The 18,905-nt window shown below is 58.7% G+C and overlaps 1 protein-coding gene across 1 annotated transcript in view; it reads left to right on the forward strand.

Moving 5' to 3' along the window:
* The window catches only part of FBXW8 (F-box and WD repeat domain containing 8), a 102,801-nt gene extending 87,729 nt beyond the window's left edge, over positions 1-15,072 (forward strand). The window contains 3 exon segments of the mRNA XM_028528251.2: positions 11,580-11,753; positions 14,117-14,227; positions 14,850-15,072. Of these exon segments, the coding sequence (XP_028384052.1) occupies positions 11,580-11,753; positions 14,117-14,227; positions 14,850-14,994 (430 nt within the window). The 3' untranslated portion in view covers positions 14,995-15,072.
* Positions 15,073-18,905: the final 3,833 nt, after the last annotated feature.

Genomic DNA, 18,905 nt, shown 5'->3' on the forward strand with positions numbered 1-18,905 from the left:
AGACCCCTTGGAATATCTTTTGTCTCCCTGCTGCAAAATTTGTTTGGCATTTAAAAGCTCACTTTTGAATATTAAAAACAATAACCTAAGGGATGAATCATGTTCAGCATATAGGGTTGCCTGCCAAATGATGTCGAGAGCGTGTTTCAGAGCACGGTGGCGTCCCTCTGGTGATGGGGGCAGAGACTTCGAGTGAGCAGGCTCCAGTTTCCATTTGGGCGATTAGCAGTCTTCCCTGTGACGCGGCGGCTGCGGGAGTCAGCTTTTCCCCGTCCGGGGTCCAGTGCCAGCCACGGGCGCTGCAGGAACCGTCAGCACGGAGGGATTAGAGTGTTTGAAAAGACTCTCCGAGTCCAAATTTTAGGGGTTTTTTTTCCCCTCCCCACGCCCTCTCCCCCTTGTCTTTTCCTTTTGAAATTTTTGGCTGGTTGTCTGCCGTGTCTGATCCAGTGCCCTGAGGAGAGGTAGCGTGGCTGGAGGCCAGGGTCTGCCGGGGCGCCCCCTCCCGTGGGCCCGGCCCCAGGCTGCAGGTGGCGGGCTGCTCGGTGGGGGGGGTCAGATCGAGAGGCGGCGCTCCCCCGTGCCAAACCCCGGATCTCTGTCACACCGGTGCAGCAGCTTGCAACAAATAATTGTTTAGTCAAATAATATTTTCAACTCCCGACCTTCACCCCTCCATGTCCCCCTGCCCTTCGAGCCAAAAGAAAATGCGAACGTGCTTTCCTCAAAGGACACACTTGGTCATTTTTTCCTCAGAGCCTCCTAAAGTGGCTGGTATTTCTGAGGCCTGAGCGTTGAACTCACTGTGTCCAGTTTTTCTCTTAAAAAAAAAAAAAATAGACTTGGTAAGTGGCCGCACATGTGTCCCAGTAAACGAAACACATCGGTTTGTAGTTTCGCTCTCACGTTTTAGTTTCCAGACTGAGCTACACAAAGGCTCCAAGCTTACCCGATGGCATTGGCCCACAGGGGCCGCGCGGCTGCTCACTTTCCAGGAGAGCAAGTGCAGGGGGCGCTTGGGGCAGCCATCGGGAGGGTTCGGGATTGTAGGTCGTGCTTCAGAGTTTGTTTACAGCAGGACCGTTTAGGTGGCGCGCCGCAGCCAGACTCCCGGGAACCAAGATGGTGTTCCAGACGGGAGGCCTCCGCTTTCTGCGCAGCTCGGCCCAGCTGGCTGTGGGGGAGCAGATGAGCCGGACTGGCGCTGCCGCTGACACCAGGGACTGCCGGGCCGAGGTGTGTGCAGGCAGGACGTGTGCTCAGGAGGGCGGACTTCTCCTCCGGAGCCAGGCTGCCTGGTGACGCCACCGCGGCCAGGCGGGGAGTGAAATGCTCGGTGTAAAGGTTCTTGGTCATTTTGCAGTCCGGATTCACCACGCTAAGTCCATTTTAATCAGCAAACCGGTGCTATTTTTTTTAAGCCCTCCGTCGCTGTGGGTGTAAAGAACAGACTAGTGCCTTGGAGCTGGGGAGGGAATGTCGGAAGCGGCCTGCCATCAGGGTGCTCCCAGCTCTCTGCTCACTGCCGGGGTGCCAGGGACTCGGCCTCCGACGGGAGGGCGTTCTTTCTGAGTCGGGAGCCGTGTGCGCCGTGTAGTTTGAAAGGGTTAGAAACGGCACATCTGGAAAAAGGAAAGAATAAGAAATCTAAACTTTTAAATGTAGGAGAGGGAAATGCTGTTGTGGCTTTTTTCTTTTCCAAAGGCTTAGTGGCCGTGAGTAACTGCGCACGCCCAGGCTCACGCAGCTTGTGTTCCATCCCAGAGGTGGGAGGAGGGGTCAGGTGCAGTGAAGGGGGCGCCATCCGTGGCCGTGACTTCCCGGCTGGGGCAGTTTTTTAAAACCTGGAACCTCCTTTCTTCTTTTTTTTTTTTTTTAATTAAAAACCCTGAATTTCCGATGCATTCTCTTAGTACTTTATAAATAACTTGAAAATGAAATGACCTCTAAAGATACATAAAACTGCCCCAGGTTAAGACAAAAATAGTTTTTCATTAAAATAAGGACATCAGCCTGAGTTTGCAGACATGGGTAGAATTTATAAGGAGCTTCCTCGGGCTGGGGTGTAGAAATAGGCTGAAATGGAAAGTGCAAACAGGTCACCTAGCCTGCCTCCCTTTCCGGGAAAACAGGGGTGGAGTCTGATGAAGACCCAGAGTCTGATCCGGGTGGAAGCCAGGTTGTCACTGGGCTGGGCTTTTCCCTCACTGGGAACAGGGATGGGAAGTGAGAGGGGGCGGGGGCTTTGCCCAAAAGCTTTAACGCTGTGGATCCATGAGTTTTTCTAAACGCCCGAGTCGTCTCTTCCTGCGAAACCAGGAAGGAAGAAAGCGACGGGCGATGGTGGCGGAGGAGCGGCGGACAGTAGGCGTCGGGGCGGGAGGCTCAGGGGCACTGCACTCGGGGTGTTTTATGTTTGTTCAGGGCCCACCGTTTTTCCTCGCAGTCTCACTCCTGTGAAACCGGGGTGTGTCTTTCACAATGGCATCTTAAAGCTGATTGGCAGAATCTTACAATGTCACCCAAAGTGATGGTGCTTCTTATCATCAACGGTGTTGTCAGTCACGTGAACGCGTGTGTGTTCAATGAAGGCGAAGTGAATTATAGCTTAGGAATTACAACATCTGTGAGAAGCTTCAACGGGTTGCCAAGAGAAAGTCAGCGGGAAAGAGTTCAAGTTTAGCCTCTGTTTGGGGGCTCACTGAGCACTTCGGACCTGTAAATGTCCCCAGTGTGGGACATGTCTGGCTGTTATTTCTTCAAGTTTTTTTCCAGCCTTGATCCCTTTCTCTCCTCCCTCTGGGGCTCCGGCGATGCGAGTGTCAGGCCTGTGGTTGTCGGCCCACGGGCCCCTGAGGCTCTACATCGTCCCCTGGACTTCCTGTTCTCCATTGGTGGGGGGGACGCACGTTGGTGGTTGAACTTCAGGTTAACTGATTCTTTCCTGTGTCGTCTCCATGCCGCTGACGCGCCCACACGGCGACTTTCTTTATTTAAGATTTTGTGTTTTGGGGTTCATAACTTTCCATTCCTTTCTTTTTCATAGTTTGTTTCTCTACTCTGAATGTCATTCTTTCTTACCATTTGACGTTGACCTCTTGAAAGGTGGCTGCAGTGCCTGCTTTAGAGTCATTAATGACCCCTGAGGCCAGGGTGGTTTTAGGGTTGGCACCTGTTAGTTGTTTTTCTTCCGGGAGTCACATTTTCCTGGGCTTTTGCAGGGATGGGTGTGTCAAGTAACTTTGGGTTGTATCTTGGCTGTCATTAATGTTACAGTGTGTCCGCTTTGGGCCCTTTTATGTAATCCTCTGAGGACTGTTGAGATTGATGTTTTCTTTAGGGCAGGCGGCCACCAGGTTCTGTCTCCCCGTCCGTGGGTGGTGACCCCCAGGGTCCGCTCCATGCCCAAAGCCTTTGCGATGCTTCCCCGGTGGCTCCGTCCGCACAGACGCCACTCGGGGCTTAGCCGGGGAGGGCGACGGGGTGGTCTCTGCCAGGTTCTCAGAGCCGCGCTGTGCGGCCTTGGATCTGCCCCACTGCGCGGCCTTGGGTCTGCCCTGTGCAGCTCGGAGACGAGCCCGGGGTCTCCAGAGCTCACACACAGGCGCCCTTCCTCTAGGCTCCTCTCCTCTCCCCTGCCTTTCTAGCCTCCGGGGGCCCTGTCCTCTGGGCCTCCGGCCAGAAGAGGGGGCTTCCCTCGGAGTTGCGGCTGCCTTCACTGCTACCCCCATGCGTGCAGCTCTGTGACTAGGGCCACATCTCTGGCGCAAAGCCACACGTTCTCTGTTCTCTCCACCGAGGGGCCCCCTGTTCTTGGTTCTTCAGGAGGTGGAGCCTCTTGCAGCGCTGTCGCTGCTCAGCACCCACAGCTCTGCTCCCGGTGCTCACCCTCCGGGTGAGGCTATGGGAGGAGACCCTGTCCCCGCATGGCCGCTTCCCCACAAGCCGCCCTCTCGACCTCGCTCCCCAGAGCCCTCGGGCGTTTGCCTTCAGCGTTTTGTCCGGGGGCTTGGTTGTAGTCAGCGGAAGCCAGAGGCAGTGCTGGGCTTACTCCGTCTTGGCCAGGATTGGAACTCGCGCTTTCTCTGAAAAGATTTGAATAAAGGCTGTAACTGGCAGCAGACGGCTGTGTTCAGTGCGGTCCCTTCCGGGCTGCTGCTCTCAGTGTCCTCACCTGTGATCCGCTGGCTCTTTTCCCATGGGTCCAGGGGTCTGGAATGGAGAATCTTATCATTGCTCTGCTGGGAAGACTCAGAATAAGAGTTGGGGGTGAGGGCCTGTGTCAGGTTGTTACTGGGTTGCCAAGGCAACATCCACAGAACCAACAAACCCCGCTGCTTTTTCTCTGTAATCTTGTTTATTTTTAAAATGTTAGCAACATGACTGAGGTAAAATTCCATACCTACAATTCACCAGTTTAAACTGTATAATCCGCTATAAGGTTCACGAGTTAGTTTTCGGACATTTTCATCACTGCACGCGGGACCCTGGTACCTGCTAGCAGCCGGTCTCCGTTGTCCCCACCCCTGCAGCTCCAGCCGCCAAGCCGCTTCTGTGTCTGTGGGTCTGTCCGTTTCGAGCACTTCGTGTGCAGGAGTCACACAGCATGCGCCCTTTGCTGACCGGCTGCTTCCCCTCGGCGTGCTGGTGAGTGGAACCTGTCGCACAAGTCACCGCCCCGCCCCGTGCCTTTCAGAGCCAGACGGCACTCCTCTGTGGGAGCCGACCACGTGTACCTGTTCGGTCATCAGCGGGAGAGCATGCAGGTGGCCCTTTCTGGATCCACCACGGGTGCTGCCGCTGTCACTCACACGCAGACGTCAAACCAACGTGCGTTTTCAGTTCTCCGGGGCGTGTGCTCAGGAAAGGGGCTGCTGGCCTGTGCGGTGGCTCCGGGCGAGTGTGTCTGAGGGCCTGCCAGGCCCTGTTCCTGCGCGGCTGTCCTGAGCCTCTCGCTTCCCCACGTCCTCACCGGGCGTGCCCCTGTCCCCGACGGCAGCTGTCCTGGGGGCACCAGGTGCCGTCTATCGCAGTGTGATTTTTCCCGTTTTCATTACATTTATTGGGTGACGTTGGTCGGTGCGAGCATGGAGAGTTCAGGTGTCACGTTCTGTGGCACACCCTCCGTGCATCACTCTGAGCATCCGCCCCCGCCCCGCCCCGCCCCCTCCCGTCTTGATGAGAGAAGTCAGTGGGGGGGGGGGGGGGGTGAGCCTCGGACCGCCAGTCTTCGCTTGCATTCTCCCGGTTGCTGATGATGTCGAGCATCCTTCCGTGCGCTTCTCGGCCTCTTCGGACACACGCGTGCTCACATCCTTGGTCCAGTTTTTAAATTGGGTTTTGTCTTTTCATTTATTGAGTTGTAAGAGTTCTTTATATGTTCCAGATTTCAGTCTCTCGTCAGGTACAAGCGGTGCATACTTATTCCCGTTCTGTGGGTCGTCTTTTCATTTCCTCGGTGTCCTCTGAAGCACAAAAACTTTTATTCTGACAAAGTTCAGTTTATCTCTTTTTGCTTTGTTACTTGTGCTGTTGGTATCCTATGGAAGAAGCCCTTTTCCGGTTGAGCCCAGACTCACAAAGATTCACTCCTGTTTTCTTCAAAGACTTTTGTATTTTTGATAAAAAAACACAAAATTTTTGTACTTTTGTATTGTGACCTCTTACAACGAGGCCACGATGCATTTGGAGTTAATTCCTGTACAGGGTGTGAGGTGGGAGTGCAGCCTCACCTTTTGCACGTGGGTGTCTTGTTGTTCTAGCATCGTCTGTTGAAAAGACAGTTCTTTCCCCATCGTCTTGGCACCTTTGTTGAAATCAACTGACCGTAAAATAGAGGGTTATTCTAGCCGTACTTATCTCATTCAAGTTTAAAAGGACATTGAAGTAAGCTAAATGTTTCCGTGTTTCCAGCCTGGGGCCCGTGCCCTACTACTTTGGTGTTGTACACGTGACCGCGTCCACAGGGGTAGGGGCAGTGGGCCGGCTTGCTGGGGGTCGCGGCACTTCTGGTGGAGCGGAGCTCTTCCAGGCTGTGCACAGCTGACCTGGCGGAGGAAACAGGTCCAGGGAGGCTGGGAGGTTAGTCCGAGGGACCTGGTGGCTCTTTCTGGGCCGTGTACGGAGAGGCGGGAACTTCGGGGACAGGGCTTTCGAGCAGAGAGCGCTCAGCATAGCCTAGCTGGATTAAGCCAGGCTGTTTTCCTAGTTGCTCTTTCAAATGGATCACTCACTAAACACCGTCGCCGGTGTTATACAGATAAAGCTATTGACTTGGGCATATAAGGTTAGGTTTAAAATCCTCTTTAATAGCCCCGGTTCAGGGAGACTAAACAGAATCAGGTATTGATTTCTTTTTTTAAAAAATACTAGTTTCCTTGGTTAATTTGGTCATCTTTTTAAGCCTACACTTCAATGCCTTCTTGCTCGTTCCCTTTATGTTCTGGGTAAAAGTCCTGCTGAAGGCCAGGTCCCTCTTAGTGAAACTGCCGGGCCGGAGCCGGAACGGGCCGCGGCTCTGCCGTCCAGGACAGTCGCCCTCCTTTCTGTGGGACCATTCAGTCCGAAGCGGTGGGGAGCGAGCCCTGAGCGGTGACCCCCAATTAGAGGGTCTCGGGCTCACTCCCTGGCCCGACACACACGGAGCTGCGCGTGGCCCCGGCCCTGCTGCCCGCTGCTCCGGGGAGGGGAGGGGGGCGGGGGGCGGGGGTGGCGCTGTGTCTGTGCTCCATCTGCACGCGCCCCAGCACGTCACTCGGAGCCCCCCGCCCAGGCCCAGCCGGAGCGAGCCTCCCTCCCCGCTCCAGCGCGTTTTCCTGCCCGTCAGATGGATGCCCCTCTGCTGGAGTCTTTGGAAGGTTCTGGTGTCTTTTGTTTTAATTGGCGGGCTAGAGCCGACTCCTATGGCGCGGTTTTCATTAGAGAGGGGCTGGAGGGAGGGAGTGTTGGAACGGCCCTCCGAACCCAGCCATGAATATTAAACATAATACAATTACAGCTTTCAGACCAATTATTTTTCTTTTCAGCGGGCAAAGTTGATGAAACACGCGCTAGATGGGGACTCACGGTCTCTGTCATTGGCTGCTGCTTGCCCCTGGAACCGGCTGTCCTGGCGTAGACTCATGCCCGTTCGCCGCGCCGTCTGTGTCCCAGCGCCGGGCGTGTGATCTGAGCGCTGAGCACACGGGCTGTGCCAAGCCGTGCCGCGCAGTCAGGCTGGTGCGGCGCACGGGCAGAGGCTGCAGGCGGACGCCGGGTCTGGGCGCGGGTTTGAACTGCTCGCGTGGGCCTCGTGCTGCGCGCACTGCGGGGTCTGCGGTCCCTGACCGTGCACAGGAGACCGGAGGGGTGGTGCCACCTCTCCGAGGAGAGGCCCCGTGGGCGCTCTTCCTGGCTCCCGTGGGGAGGCGTCCCAGCCTGCTCCGGCCCAGCCGGCCAGCCTTTGCTTTCCTCGGTGGTGCAGACACACGAGTGCTGTGTTGTTTGGAGCGTGTGTTTGGGGCCGTCCGTGCTGGTATCTGAATACAATAGGGAAACAGATGGCAAACTTTGAACTTCTGGACCAAATTTGCGTTTGCCTTTGTCTCCTTAACAGCTAAACTGTGAATTATGGAGGATGAATATTCAACAGAGGGGCTCTTGATGAAAAGCACCACAGCTTACTAACCAGACACGCACTGAAAAGTATTTGGGCTAAACTTTCCCGTGCCCCCGCCCTTTCCAGGTTCAGCGGGGCAGCCGTGGTCGCTCCGGGCAGAGTTCCCTTCACGGCACCTGTCCTCCCTGCTCCGGCCCACCAGGGCCTGTGTTGCGTCTCCAGCACTGCCAGGGCAGACCAGGGCTTTCCAGCACATTTCACGGTCTCCCCGCATGCGTCCCGGCTCCCTCCCGGGAAGTGGGGGGTTGGAGGGCATGCTGGTGAAGTGGAGGTGGCCATTAATATGCATTGCCTAGTTGGTGGCATGTCCTAGCCAGGAAGAATTCACGGATCTTCTCTCTGCGCTCTGAGACTGCACATGTACTTGAAACAGAGTGTGTGTGTGTGTGTGTGTGTGTGTGTAGAGGGAGTGAGGTGTGGTGTGTGTAGGGGGAGTGTGAGGTGTGGTGTGTGTAGGGGGAGTGTGAGGTGTGTGCACGATGCCGAGGAACCCAGCACCTGTGCGCCCCGCCCAGCTTAGGCAGAGCCCGGACGCCCCTCCCAGGCACGGAGGCGTTCTGGTTTCGTAGACGAGCGTACCAGCCGCCTGTGTCCCCCTCATTCTCCAGTTGCCACCCTTCCCCAAGGAAGCTGCTGCCAGTGTGAGTGTGTCCTTCCATCCTTGTCTCTCCAGCACTTTTCAGTTTTACTTAAACAGGTAACCTACACATTCAAACTTTCACTCCCACACACAAAGCTGTAAAGAGGGAGAAGCCGGTCCCGGGAGCTGTCTGCCTTCTCGGAAGGGTGTCTGTCCACACACGCACCGCATCTGTCTCACCTCCGCCCCCAGTGTCACACGGCTGGGACCTGCGACCGGAACCTGGAGCGGCGTTCGGGGGACGGCTGCCCGTCAGTGAGACAGACCGGCCTCGGCCCCTGGTGGCCGCGCAGGGCCGCACTGTCCGCAGGCGCCGTGACTGCGGGAGCGCGCACTCAGCGGCCGGAGCAGCTAACTGTGCCGTCCAGGTCCATGGCCACCTAAACGGTGCTCCTAACTTTTCCTCTCAGGCTATTACCATGCCCCCATAGGTAACGTCTTTTTTCTTTAGGTCGCTTTTAAGACATCTTGATTTTCATGTATTCACACTTTATGACACTCTTAGATGGTGTTTCTCTTTATTCTGATCACTGCTCAGTGAGTGTGAGTGTCCTCTCTACTTCTGGAGACACGGCAGCCACTGGCCGTTGAAGGACTGCTCCCTGCCACGCCACTGTTTTTCCTTCTGGGGCCTCTTTCGGACATGTGCTGACCCACCCTCCTGTCCTCCTGTCCCTGAGCCCCTCCTTCACATTTGCCCTTTAATTCCTGTGCAGCATTCTAGGTGACTTTTCAGATGTGTTATCAAATTCACAAACTGTCCCAGCCTGTCTAATGAATCTAATTTCGGACACTGTGTTTTCACTCATAGAAGTTTTATCCAGCATTTTTTAAAGATTTTATTTTTAGAGAGGGAAAGGTAAGGAGAAAGAGAGAAACATCAATGTGTGGTTGCCTTTCACCTGTCTGCTACAGGGGACCTGGCCTGCAACCCAGGCATGTGCCCCGACTGGGAATCGAACCAGCAACACTTTGGTTCAGAGGCCGGTGTTCAATCCACTGAGCCACATCAGCCAGGGCTATCCGGCGTTTTTATAAAGCAGGATGCTGGCCACTGGCTGTGAGCACAGCAGTGCTGCCGACAAGGTGTCCGTTCAGTGCATCTGGCAGTGTCCAGCGACTTTCAGTGAGAGGGTCGGTGAGTTGTTGAAACAAGAAGCCCCACTTTTTGCTGCCAGAAGGTGCTGTGCCTAATGGCCTTGCACGTGTATATGCACTCGTACACCTGTATTTCATGTGCCTAGATAAATTCCTAGAAGCAGAGTCGCTGAGTGCAAAGTGAGGTGTGTTTCTCATTTTGTTGGATGTTACCAAACCAGCAGCCTCACGTAAGCACCTGCCTACCCGGCCTCACCAGCAGGGGGCCTCGGCGTTCTGCCAGATCCCTGTGCTGGGTGGGCAGGGGACCCGTGGGCACTGCGCTCCAGGTTCGTTTTAGTTTCTCCCATGGCACATGCACTTGAACAACTTACACGTGTGTAAAAGCCATCAGTGTTTCTTCTCTCACTTAATGTTGGGTTGGCAGTCTCTCCTGTGAACTCGGAGGAACCGGCCTGTCTGTCACCAGCGTTTCCCCAGTTACCGATGTCTCTGACTTCTGGGTTTCTTCTGTGCAGAAAGGCCTTCCCTGTCCTGACTATCTAGAGCTTAATTATGTTCGACTCCTTGAGCCCTCTAATTTATTTTGGTGCAATGTATTATACATGGCAGAGCTCTCAGATGGGAAAGTCGTGATAGGGTATTTTGCTTTTAATTGCTATTGTCAGTGGGATCTTTGCTTTGATTACATTTTTTAGACTAGTGGTTGTTGGTACATAAGATACAGCTATTGATTTTGACATTAATTTGCACTTGATTCTGAATTATCAATGAATTGTCTTAGAGTGCCGTCTCTAATGATAAGTCTGCCCACCTCTCATTTTCTTTAATTATATCTGATTTTCTGAAAACAGCGTGAATAGTGGTAAAAGTGTGGGGCACTGTTTCTCAAAGACTTTTCATTAGAACTGTGCTATAGTTCGCCAAGTCTCGTTTCAGCACCCACGGAGGTGACCGTGCGCTCCCCCGTTTGCTGTAACAGTCTGGGGCTGTACACCGAGGGACGTGCCGGGTGGGTCCTGCTTGTCCGCAGGGCGTCGCCGCGGGTCCTCTCAGTCGCCCTTGTGTCTGTCCAGGCCCCAGCCACGGTGCAGGACGGCTGCCCCTGCTCCTGGGGGCCACAGCCCGGCCCGGCTGCTCCTTCCTGGCTGCGCCTGGTACTCCCTGACGGCTGCCCCAGCGTGCTCTTTGCTACTTTATCTCTCTGGGTTTCCTCTCTCTGGGGTGGCAGATTTGGCAACAGTTATTTTCCCAGAAAGTATTCATCGAAATCTTCAAATGTGGACATTTGAAGGAAAAATGAAAAAGGAAGCCTGGATAGCTGATAATGTTTAAATTTGGTTTCTTTGGTCATTAGGTCCAGTAGGTTTTCGTTCTTTTCCTGGCAAGTTTTCTGAACGTTTAGCATCACTCGATCACTCTTGTCTAATGCTCTGAACCCCCCTTTCTGGTACTGAAGCGACTGCCGCAACCGTGTCACCTGCAGACGTGGCTTTGTGTAGCGAACAGTCAGGTCTCGCTCTGTGGTCGTGGTCTGTCCGAAGCTTCTGAACAGCGCAGTCTGTCCTGTGCGCACCCACCGACCCAGCAGACGCGCCGGGTCACACTCGCGCCGTCTGTCCGCTGTGCCATGGGCAGCGTTTGTCTCTCTCGTCACTGCGTGGCCTGTGTGCTGCACCCTAGTGGCCTGGCCGCTCGGCAGTGTGCTGCATGGCTGTCTTTCAGAGCGTCTGTCTGCAGGTAGCTCACTGTGAGTCCTTTTCTGTCGAAAGAAAAAAAAAGCTCTTAACTATGCCTTCAAATAATATTAGGTAACCCAGGTATAGAATTTTCAGTTCAAAATAACTTTCTCTCCACTCTCTGAAAACAACAGATCTCCGTGTGCGTGCACAGGGCAGGGCGTGGGACGTGCACTCAGATGACCCCTCCCACCCCAGTCTCGGCGTCGCGCTGACCAGGCCGGCATGACGCCCGCCCGGCGCCCCGCTGGGGAGGTCACAGCACGGGCTCCGTGCGGTTCCCCGGTGCAAAGACGTCTGCACATTCGAGTCCCGCTCTTCCAGGCGGCTTCTTTCAGGCGCCGCGTGTGCTGGCGTTTCTAGTGGGTAGGAGGTCTCCGCCAGCACACCGAGGAGTCGGCGTCGTTTCAGGCTCTAACCCTTGTGCTCGCCTCGGGCCTTCCAGGGTGAGGATCCACGACCTCCGCACCCACCAAGTCGCCGCGTCGCTGTCTGCCCACCAACTCGGGGTGTCTGCAGTCCAGATGGACGACTGGAAGATCGTCAGCGGAGGCGAGGAGGGCCTGGTCTCCGTGTGGGACTACCGGATGAGCCAGAAGCTGTGGGAGGTGCACTCTAGGTGAGGGGCTTCTCCCTGTTCCAGCAGTAACAGCACTGACAGTGCAAGTCCGCCCCTGAGCCGGGGGCTGCGCAGCGCCCTCTAGGGGCCTCAAGCCTCACCGCGCCCCGTGTGCTAGCTGCGGCTTCCATGTTCCCACGAGGCAGCTCAGAAGTGCCGCTGGTGAGTAGAGAGCCAGTCCCTGTCTACGTCGTTAAACTTGCCGTAATTCATTCCCAGCTGGGCGGAGACCATGCGGGACTCCCGCCAGGGCAGGGGTAGGGCTAGCCAGGCACACCGCCCTCCACTCCAGTCTCAGCGTGCCGCTGCCTGCTGCCCGGACTTCCCTCACACCATGCAGAAGGGCACTTAGAGCTGAAAGTAGTCAGACTTGAACTAGGAGGGATTTGCGATCTCAACCTTCAACGTGAATGTTCAGGAGAGAGAGAGGCTGTCCCACGTGCAGGCCGATGGCGCCACAGGTGCAGGTGCTTTTGCACAGGTGGGGCCCAGCTGGTCGGACATTCTCCAGCCCGCTCCTGGCCTGGAGCGCACGCCGCCTGCACCTGGGCCCCAGCGGTCCCTAGGACCGCTGCGGAGAGAGGTTCTGAGACAGGCGGCCTGTGAGAATCAAGGGAAGCATGTGCAGGTGCTCAGGCCCGCAGGCAGGACCTGAGCTTTGATTCCTGCTGACGCAGCGCGTGGTCAACCGCACCCACGAGAAGCAGCAGAGTCTAGCACAAAGTCAAGTCTAAGAGGTGGCGTGGTTAAAGGAAGGCTTTGGTTTCTTTTTGGAGGGTGGTGCCTGCAAGTGCCTCAGCCAGCAGCAGCTTTTAGCGGACCAGAGCCCTGGGTTTTGTGTGCACGGCCGGGCCCTGGCCGGCAGGGTACTTACTCCGCAAGGTGGGCGCTTTTCCTGACTTCTGTGGTGATGCACTAAGTTACCACCAGGTGGTGCCAGAAGGCAACCAAAACTCCCACACGTTGGATTCCCAGGAACCTTTGCTTTTAAGGAATCCCTTTTCCCAGTTCAAGAGCTGGCTCACCGGGGCCCCTAGGACAGCTCCCCTTCGGTCAGTGCACTGGGCCTCCACCCCAGCAGGTCGAGTTTTCGGCCCCTGAAAAGCTGTGCTCCCTTGGCGGAGTCCTTCCGGTGAAGCAGGGTGAGTGCGGGCTTCCCAGAACGGCCGCCCCGTCCCGGAGCTGGCCTTCCCAATCCGTCTGTGCGTGAGGGTGCAGTTCTCCCGCCGGTTAGGGGCTCGTCCCTCAGGCGGACGCCGTTCCCACGGAACGAGGCTAATGTGCCGCTCCTCCGCTCACCGCTGCACCGCTCACCACCTCGAGGGTTCTCTTTTGAGCTCTGGCCGAGCCGTCGCCTGGTCGGTTCCCTGTCCCCGCCAGCGTCCACTTTAACCTCTCCACTTCCTCCCACCTCTCCCCTGCCCTCCCCTTTCTGTCGGCAGTGCAAGCAGCCGGCCAGGCACATGCTTGGAGCTCGGGCCACTCGCCCCGTCCTCCTGGTCCCGCCCCAGTCTTTGCTCTCCACTCCTCCCGCCCCACTGGGCTCCTGGTGAAGTCCCGGGCCGACAGGGCCGGGCACAGATGCCCCTGAACTCCCAGCGTCCGTGAGAGAACCCTCCGCTCTGGCCGAGCAGCCTGTGCCAGTCTCCCGCCAGCCCAGCCCAGACAGACGCTGTCTCGTCCTTTCCTCTGCCCCCCGGGCCTTCTGCAGGGGTCCCGGGGGACCCTTTCAGCCCGTGGTCTGCCCCCCCCCTCCTCCCAGGTGCTGAACTCTGGGCCCCCCCGTGTGGTCTGTAGCCTCCCGAGCTCTGCGAACACGGCTCTGCTGTGCGGGGTGCAGGTCGGGGCAGAAGTAGGTCCACTGTTGTGTGGAAATGATAATTAATAACGACAAAAGAATAGGCAGTGTTGTGTACTCACAACGGTGAGCCTCCTCTCGCCCCACCCTGGACACCTTACCTTCCAGACCAGGCGCCAGACTGTATGGGGCGCGTGTAGCCCCAACTTCAGGACTGGGGGGGCTTTGATGGAGCCCCCCAGACGGGAACCTGGCTCGGAGAGCTGGAGGGACTGGTCCGAGGCCAGCCGGCCTGGGGCTGGGCAGGAAGGGGGGTGTTCTCTCCTGGGGCTGCTGAGTCTATCTATCCTCTGTGTCAGAGACACCGGGTTGTCGGGGGCGGGCGGCCAGAAGGCAGGAGGCGCACTCAGGCCTGTTTACAAAGTGGGGCTCACACTGGCTTTGGGGACTAAGGTGAGACGCAGAGCCCCTTGCAGCTCTGCGCCCCCGAGACTGCGGCAGCAGCGGTGGGACACGCTCAGTTCGGGGGGCCTTACCTGTGCGAGCACCCTCCCCTGTGTTCCAGGCACCCCGTCCGCCACATCGCCTTCGACAGCCACAGCCTCATCACGGCCAACGTGCCCTCCGAGAGGGTGGTGCGCGGCGCCGACCTGGACAACTTCACCACGCACAGGAGGTCAGCGGGCCGGGCTGCTGGGGACGCGCAGGGAAGACCTCAGGGCGCGATGTTAGTGATAGAGCCCCACACCGAGCCCCGGTGCGCCCTGCTGGGTGCACCCTCGGGCACGGCCAGGTGCAGAGGCTCTAGGGAGAGAGGAGCAGATGGTGTGCTGAGCGTCCATTTCATGCATTTTACCCACACCGTCTCTCACCGCTCCTGCAGGACAGCCCCTGGGCAGGGGGCAGGTATACAGGGAGGGAGGGCTGGCCCTGCATGCCGAGAGGCCGAGACCAAGGGCGGAGGGACCAGTGGTCACAGCAGCAAAGCCCAGACCTCTGAGTTGAGGCCCCTGCTGTGTCCGCTGGGTGACTCGGCTGCCACCCAAGCGAGCCCCCCCTGCAGGTGGCGCAGGTGCCTTTTCCTGTTAGACTGTGGGCCTGGCTCCCGCGCAGCCTCTCCGTGAGGCCAGCGCCTTCCTTGCCTCCTGGCTCCGAGCTCCCTCCGTCAACCGTGTCCGCTTACCGGTGTGCCTCTGGTGCAGGACCCGGAGTGCCCGGCACACTGAGGCCCAAAGACAGCTGCTCGGTGACCTGCGGCAGGAGCTCGGGGCTGAGGGCCGTCTCTGTGCTCTCCCTAGACACCAGGGGCTGGTCCAGGCCTACGAGTTCTCGGTGGACCAGCTGGCCTTGCGGAGCACGCTGCCCCTCTGCCGCCCGTCCTGCGACACCACGGAGAGCCACGGCTGCGACCACGTGCCGGCCTTTCCCTGGGGCGGTGTTTAGGGAACGGGGAGGACAGGAGGAGAACCACGTCCGTGAGTCTGAAGACACCTGAGGAGGTCTGCGGGAGCACACCGGCCCAGGGTGCCCCTGTGTAGTGAGTGCCCAAAGTCCCGAACTGCCCGCCTCCAGCCGCTGCGAGCAGCCCGAGGGTGTCGGGCGTGTTCCAGCTTCCTCTGTTCCCTGTCTCAGGAGTGACACCCCAGCCAGGCTCCCGTGGGCCCCGGCTGCAGCACCAGCTGAGGCCTGGGGTTCTCACTGTGCACAAGGCCCTTGGGGCCCTGCTCCTGCCTGCTGCCCACCTTTCCCGCCTCCAGACCCTTTCCTTCGACCCTCTGGGTGTGCTGGTCTCTAAGCCTGCAAGGCCCCAGCACCCACCCACCCACCCTTTGGAGAAGATGGAACGTTCCCTCGGGGTGGGCATCTGACACCACCCCGACCACCCAGCGTAACCCCGGGGTCAGCGGTGCTGCCCCGCAGAGCTCCTGCCACAGTTTGTAATTACACACCCGCACCCTCGTTTCCCCAGTGACTGGATACTGACTGTTGCGTCTACCACACGGGATACGGGGCAGGTGTCTTCTACATCGTCACCCACAAAGCAGCGGCCTCCGAGCAGGGTGTGAGGTGAGTCTGCAGGGGAGCCTGGGCGCGACAGGGCAGAGCTGTCGGGGCACCGTCGGCCGAGCCACCAAGCGAAAACCACCACCAGAGGGCTGTTCGGTGTGACGGACAGCCCCCATTTCCAGGGGCCACAGGGCATAGCCCTGCTCTCGCTTCACACCGTGTGCAGCCGCCGCCGCCTAATACACCTTCAGAATACCAAAGCGGAAAACAGACCCACTAAGGAGCACAGCATGGGCCCCCCGAGCGTGAGCGACAGCCCAGAGCAGTGGGAGCACTGAGGCATTGAGCGTTAATACAGCCTCCCAGTTGCTCCAGCAAGTGCATGCGGCATTGTGAGACCTTGGCAAGTGCCCGCAGACCGTGCACAGGAAGTGGCCGTGGAGGAAGACCACCAAGACAGTCTCGATGCGTGAGGACTGGTCCTGGGCAGGCCCCGGTCAGCGACCCCCAACCCTGGTGCAGGAAAACCGGAACCGACGACAAGCTGAAGGATAAAAACGTACCTGCCACTTCCCAGCGCTGCAGAATGAACTCAGTTTTAAAGAAGGAAGTCGAAACGGAAAAGCGTGAACTCCCCAGACCTGGGGGACCGGGGGAGCACAGCCACAGCCCGGGGACAAGGCCACCCGAGGTTCCTGAGGGAAGGGTGTCCTCGTCATCCTCACGGGAGATGGCACCTGTGACCTCGCCTCCGTGAGGGTTTCACTCCTCGAGGCCTCGATGCAGCGAGACTGCTGGGCTGGGGGGCACACGTTTCCTCTGAAGAAACGGCTCTTCCAGCCTGGTGTCACAGCCCCCTTTGCGGGCACACCCGCCCTTCCTGGCTTTGCAGTGCCTAAGACCACAGTTGTAAAGGAATCAGGCCCGAAGAGTTACTCTAAAATGGAAAACAGTTGCAAACTAGTGTCAGTCACCGCCAGCAGCTGGTCCAGTATAAAATGCTGTAAGCACGGGGGTTTTTTTCCCCTCCCCCACTTGTGTGTTCTTCATCTCCCACTCACGGTAAGCGTGCGGGTTCTGCGAAGGAGAGCTGACCAGGCCCGGACCCCCCCAGCGCACGGCCTCAGGTTTTCTGCCGCGAACCCCTCCTCCTGGGGGGCGCCGGCCTGATGGGGAAGGAGCGAGCCCCCCGGAGACCAGCGTTAACCTGGCAACAGTGGAGACCTCGGCCCGAGGCCTCTCAGCTCCACTCACCCCGCCTCACCCTTCTCCCTGCCCACCGCCTCCCGGGTCCTGAGTCAGCAGCAGCCGGGTCCTCTCCTGGCACCTGCTGCTGCTCGAGCTCCTCCCCCGAGGTCCCCTGCCGACAGGAGGGACTCCGGCGTGCCACAGGGCAGGGTGGGGGTGCAGGGGAGTGGAGCGCCGTACCCCAGAGCTCCGTGTCCTGTCTCAGACGTCCTGTGGGTTTCATTTCTGCTTCATAACACATCTGTCGGCTCTGATATTAAATTCTTTAAACTTGATTGCTCAGGTGACTTGTTACCTTCAGGTGCAGCGCTGTCCCCGGCCCCAGAGAGCACACCTTGTGTGGTAGCACACCTTGCGTGGTGGCCGGGTCTGCGGCCCACGGCAGAGCCGTTTTTCTCAAAGCCTCTGCCGCTGCAGGGGTCCCGGCCCAGGAGCCAGGAACCCACAGAACCACACGGCGCCAGGGCGTTTCCTGAGAACCGCCCCCCCCTGCCGCCAGCTGGTCCGCGCCGAGTGCTGCTGCGGCCAAGGCAACAACTCACGTTTAAGGGGTCCCGGGCCTCGCCTTCCCGTAGCTGCCGACTGGGTACCAGTGGACCAGAGGACACACCGGGCTCCCCTGAGCGGGCAGAGCTGGGCCCTTCTGAGAGGGGAGGCTGCAGCCCCCAAGGTGAACTCTTCCACATCCACCTGAAGACCAGGGCCTCAGGTTTAAACAGCCAGTGCGTCCTGCTCAGTAAACGACAAACTGGCCCCACGATTACAGAGAAACGGCTTCCCCCGGGGACAGCCCAGCCACCGCGTGAGAGTCCCCCAGGGGCCTCCATCGGGCCCGGGCCACGGGCTGAGACCGGAGCTGCCCCTCCCTCCCGATGGGGGCCTCTGCTCTGGGCAGCAGCTGCCCACCACAGAGCTGCCCGCCTTCCCCCGCGCCGCCAGGCCCCATGGTTACACGGCCACACCCAGGGCTGCAGCGGTCTCTGGACCGGCTGCCTCTGGGCTGTGGCGGCAGAGCCCCTTGCTGGGCACCAGCAGGAGCCACGCGGGCACTGCCCACCGTCAGTCTCTGGTGTTGACCGTGCGCTTCCGGCAGCGGGCTCTCGATGGCTTGGCACCGGGAACCTTCCTCCCTGGGTCGGGGGGTCCTGCCCCCACCCCCAGAACTGAGCCCGTCAGGTCGTGTCTCTGACTTGGAGGTGGCAGCGGACTGCTGCTGACCTCTTGACCTCACAGGCCTCACACCCCTCGACTGCACTGCTGCGCACAAACCACCCTCAGGGTCGGACCAGAAGCTGATGCCACCCCCCCACCCAGGCTCAGTCAGTGGGCAGGGCAGGGCCCTGCAGCCGTCCGTCAGCCCCCGGCCCCCCTCGAACCCTGCCAGCGCTCGGGCGCAGCTCTGGGAGAGCGCGGAGACAAAGGCGGCTCTGATGCCAGGGAAGTGTGGTTTCAACCCCGGCTCCCCCACTCGGGCCTCCAAGGCCTCCCCAAGGTCACCGTGTGGGTGGACAGCTTGCAAAGCAGGTGTTTGCAGAGCCCTCGCCAAGGCAACTTGTATTTTTAACTCTGCAGCAGCCCACGTAAGTCACCGTGCCGTTCCCGAGACTCGGCTTAGCTGCAGCCCTGTCGGCGCAGCGCGGCCCGGCGGGGACAGGTTCGGCCGCTCGGCGACAGAGACTGGGTCCGTGCGTGACCCGTCTCCCACTAGCAGGGCACTGGAAGAACTTTCCAGTCCCCTGGACCCGAGCGAGGATAATGGAGCTGTTGTGTTGCAGCCTAGCGATCATTTGTTCCCGGAGAGGGTGCTCGGGCAGACTGGAAGCCGCTGTAACCTTACTCCGTCCCCTCATCCATAATTCACGACTGACGCGGCTGCGGAGCGCGTCCCCCGAGCTCCTCGTGTCAGATTCCCGTCGCACAGCCCTTTCGGACGCCCCCCAGACTGCTGCTGGGTTTGTGTCGGACTGCCGCATCTGTCCGGAAGCTGAGCTCTGACAGCTCTCCCCCGGGGTGATGCGGCGGTGTGGACCAGAGCCTGCCGCCGGCCGGATCCCGGGGCAGAGCGCCCACGCGGAGGAAAGTGACCACACAGCACCGCC

This window comes from Phyllostomus discolor, chromosome 13 (genome assembly GCF_004126475.2).
Source record: "Phyllostomus discolor isolate MPI-MPIP mPhyDis1 chromosome 13, mPhyDis1.pri.v3, whole genome shotgun sequence".
In the NCBI taxonomy this organism is placed as follows: domain Eukaryota; kingdom Metazoa; phylum Chordata; class Mammalia; order Chiroptera; family Phyllostomidae; genus Phyllostomus; species Phyllostomus discolor.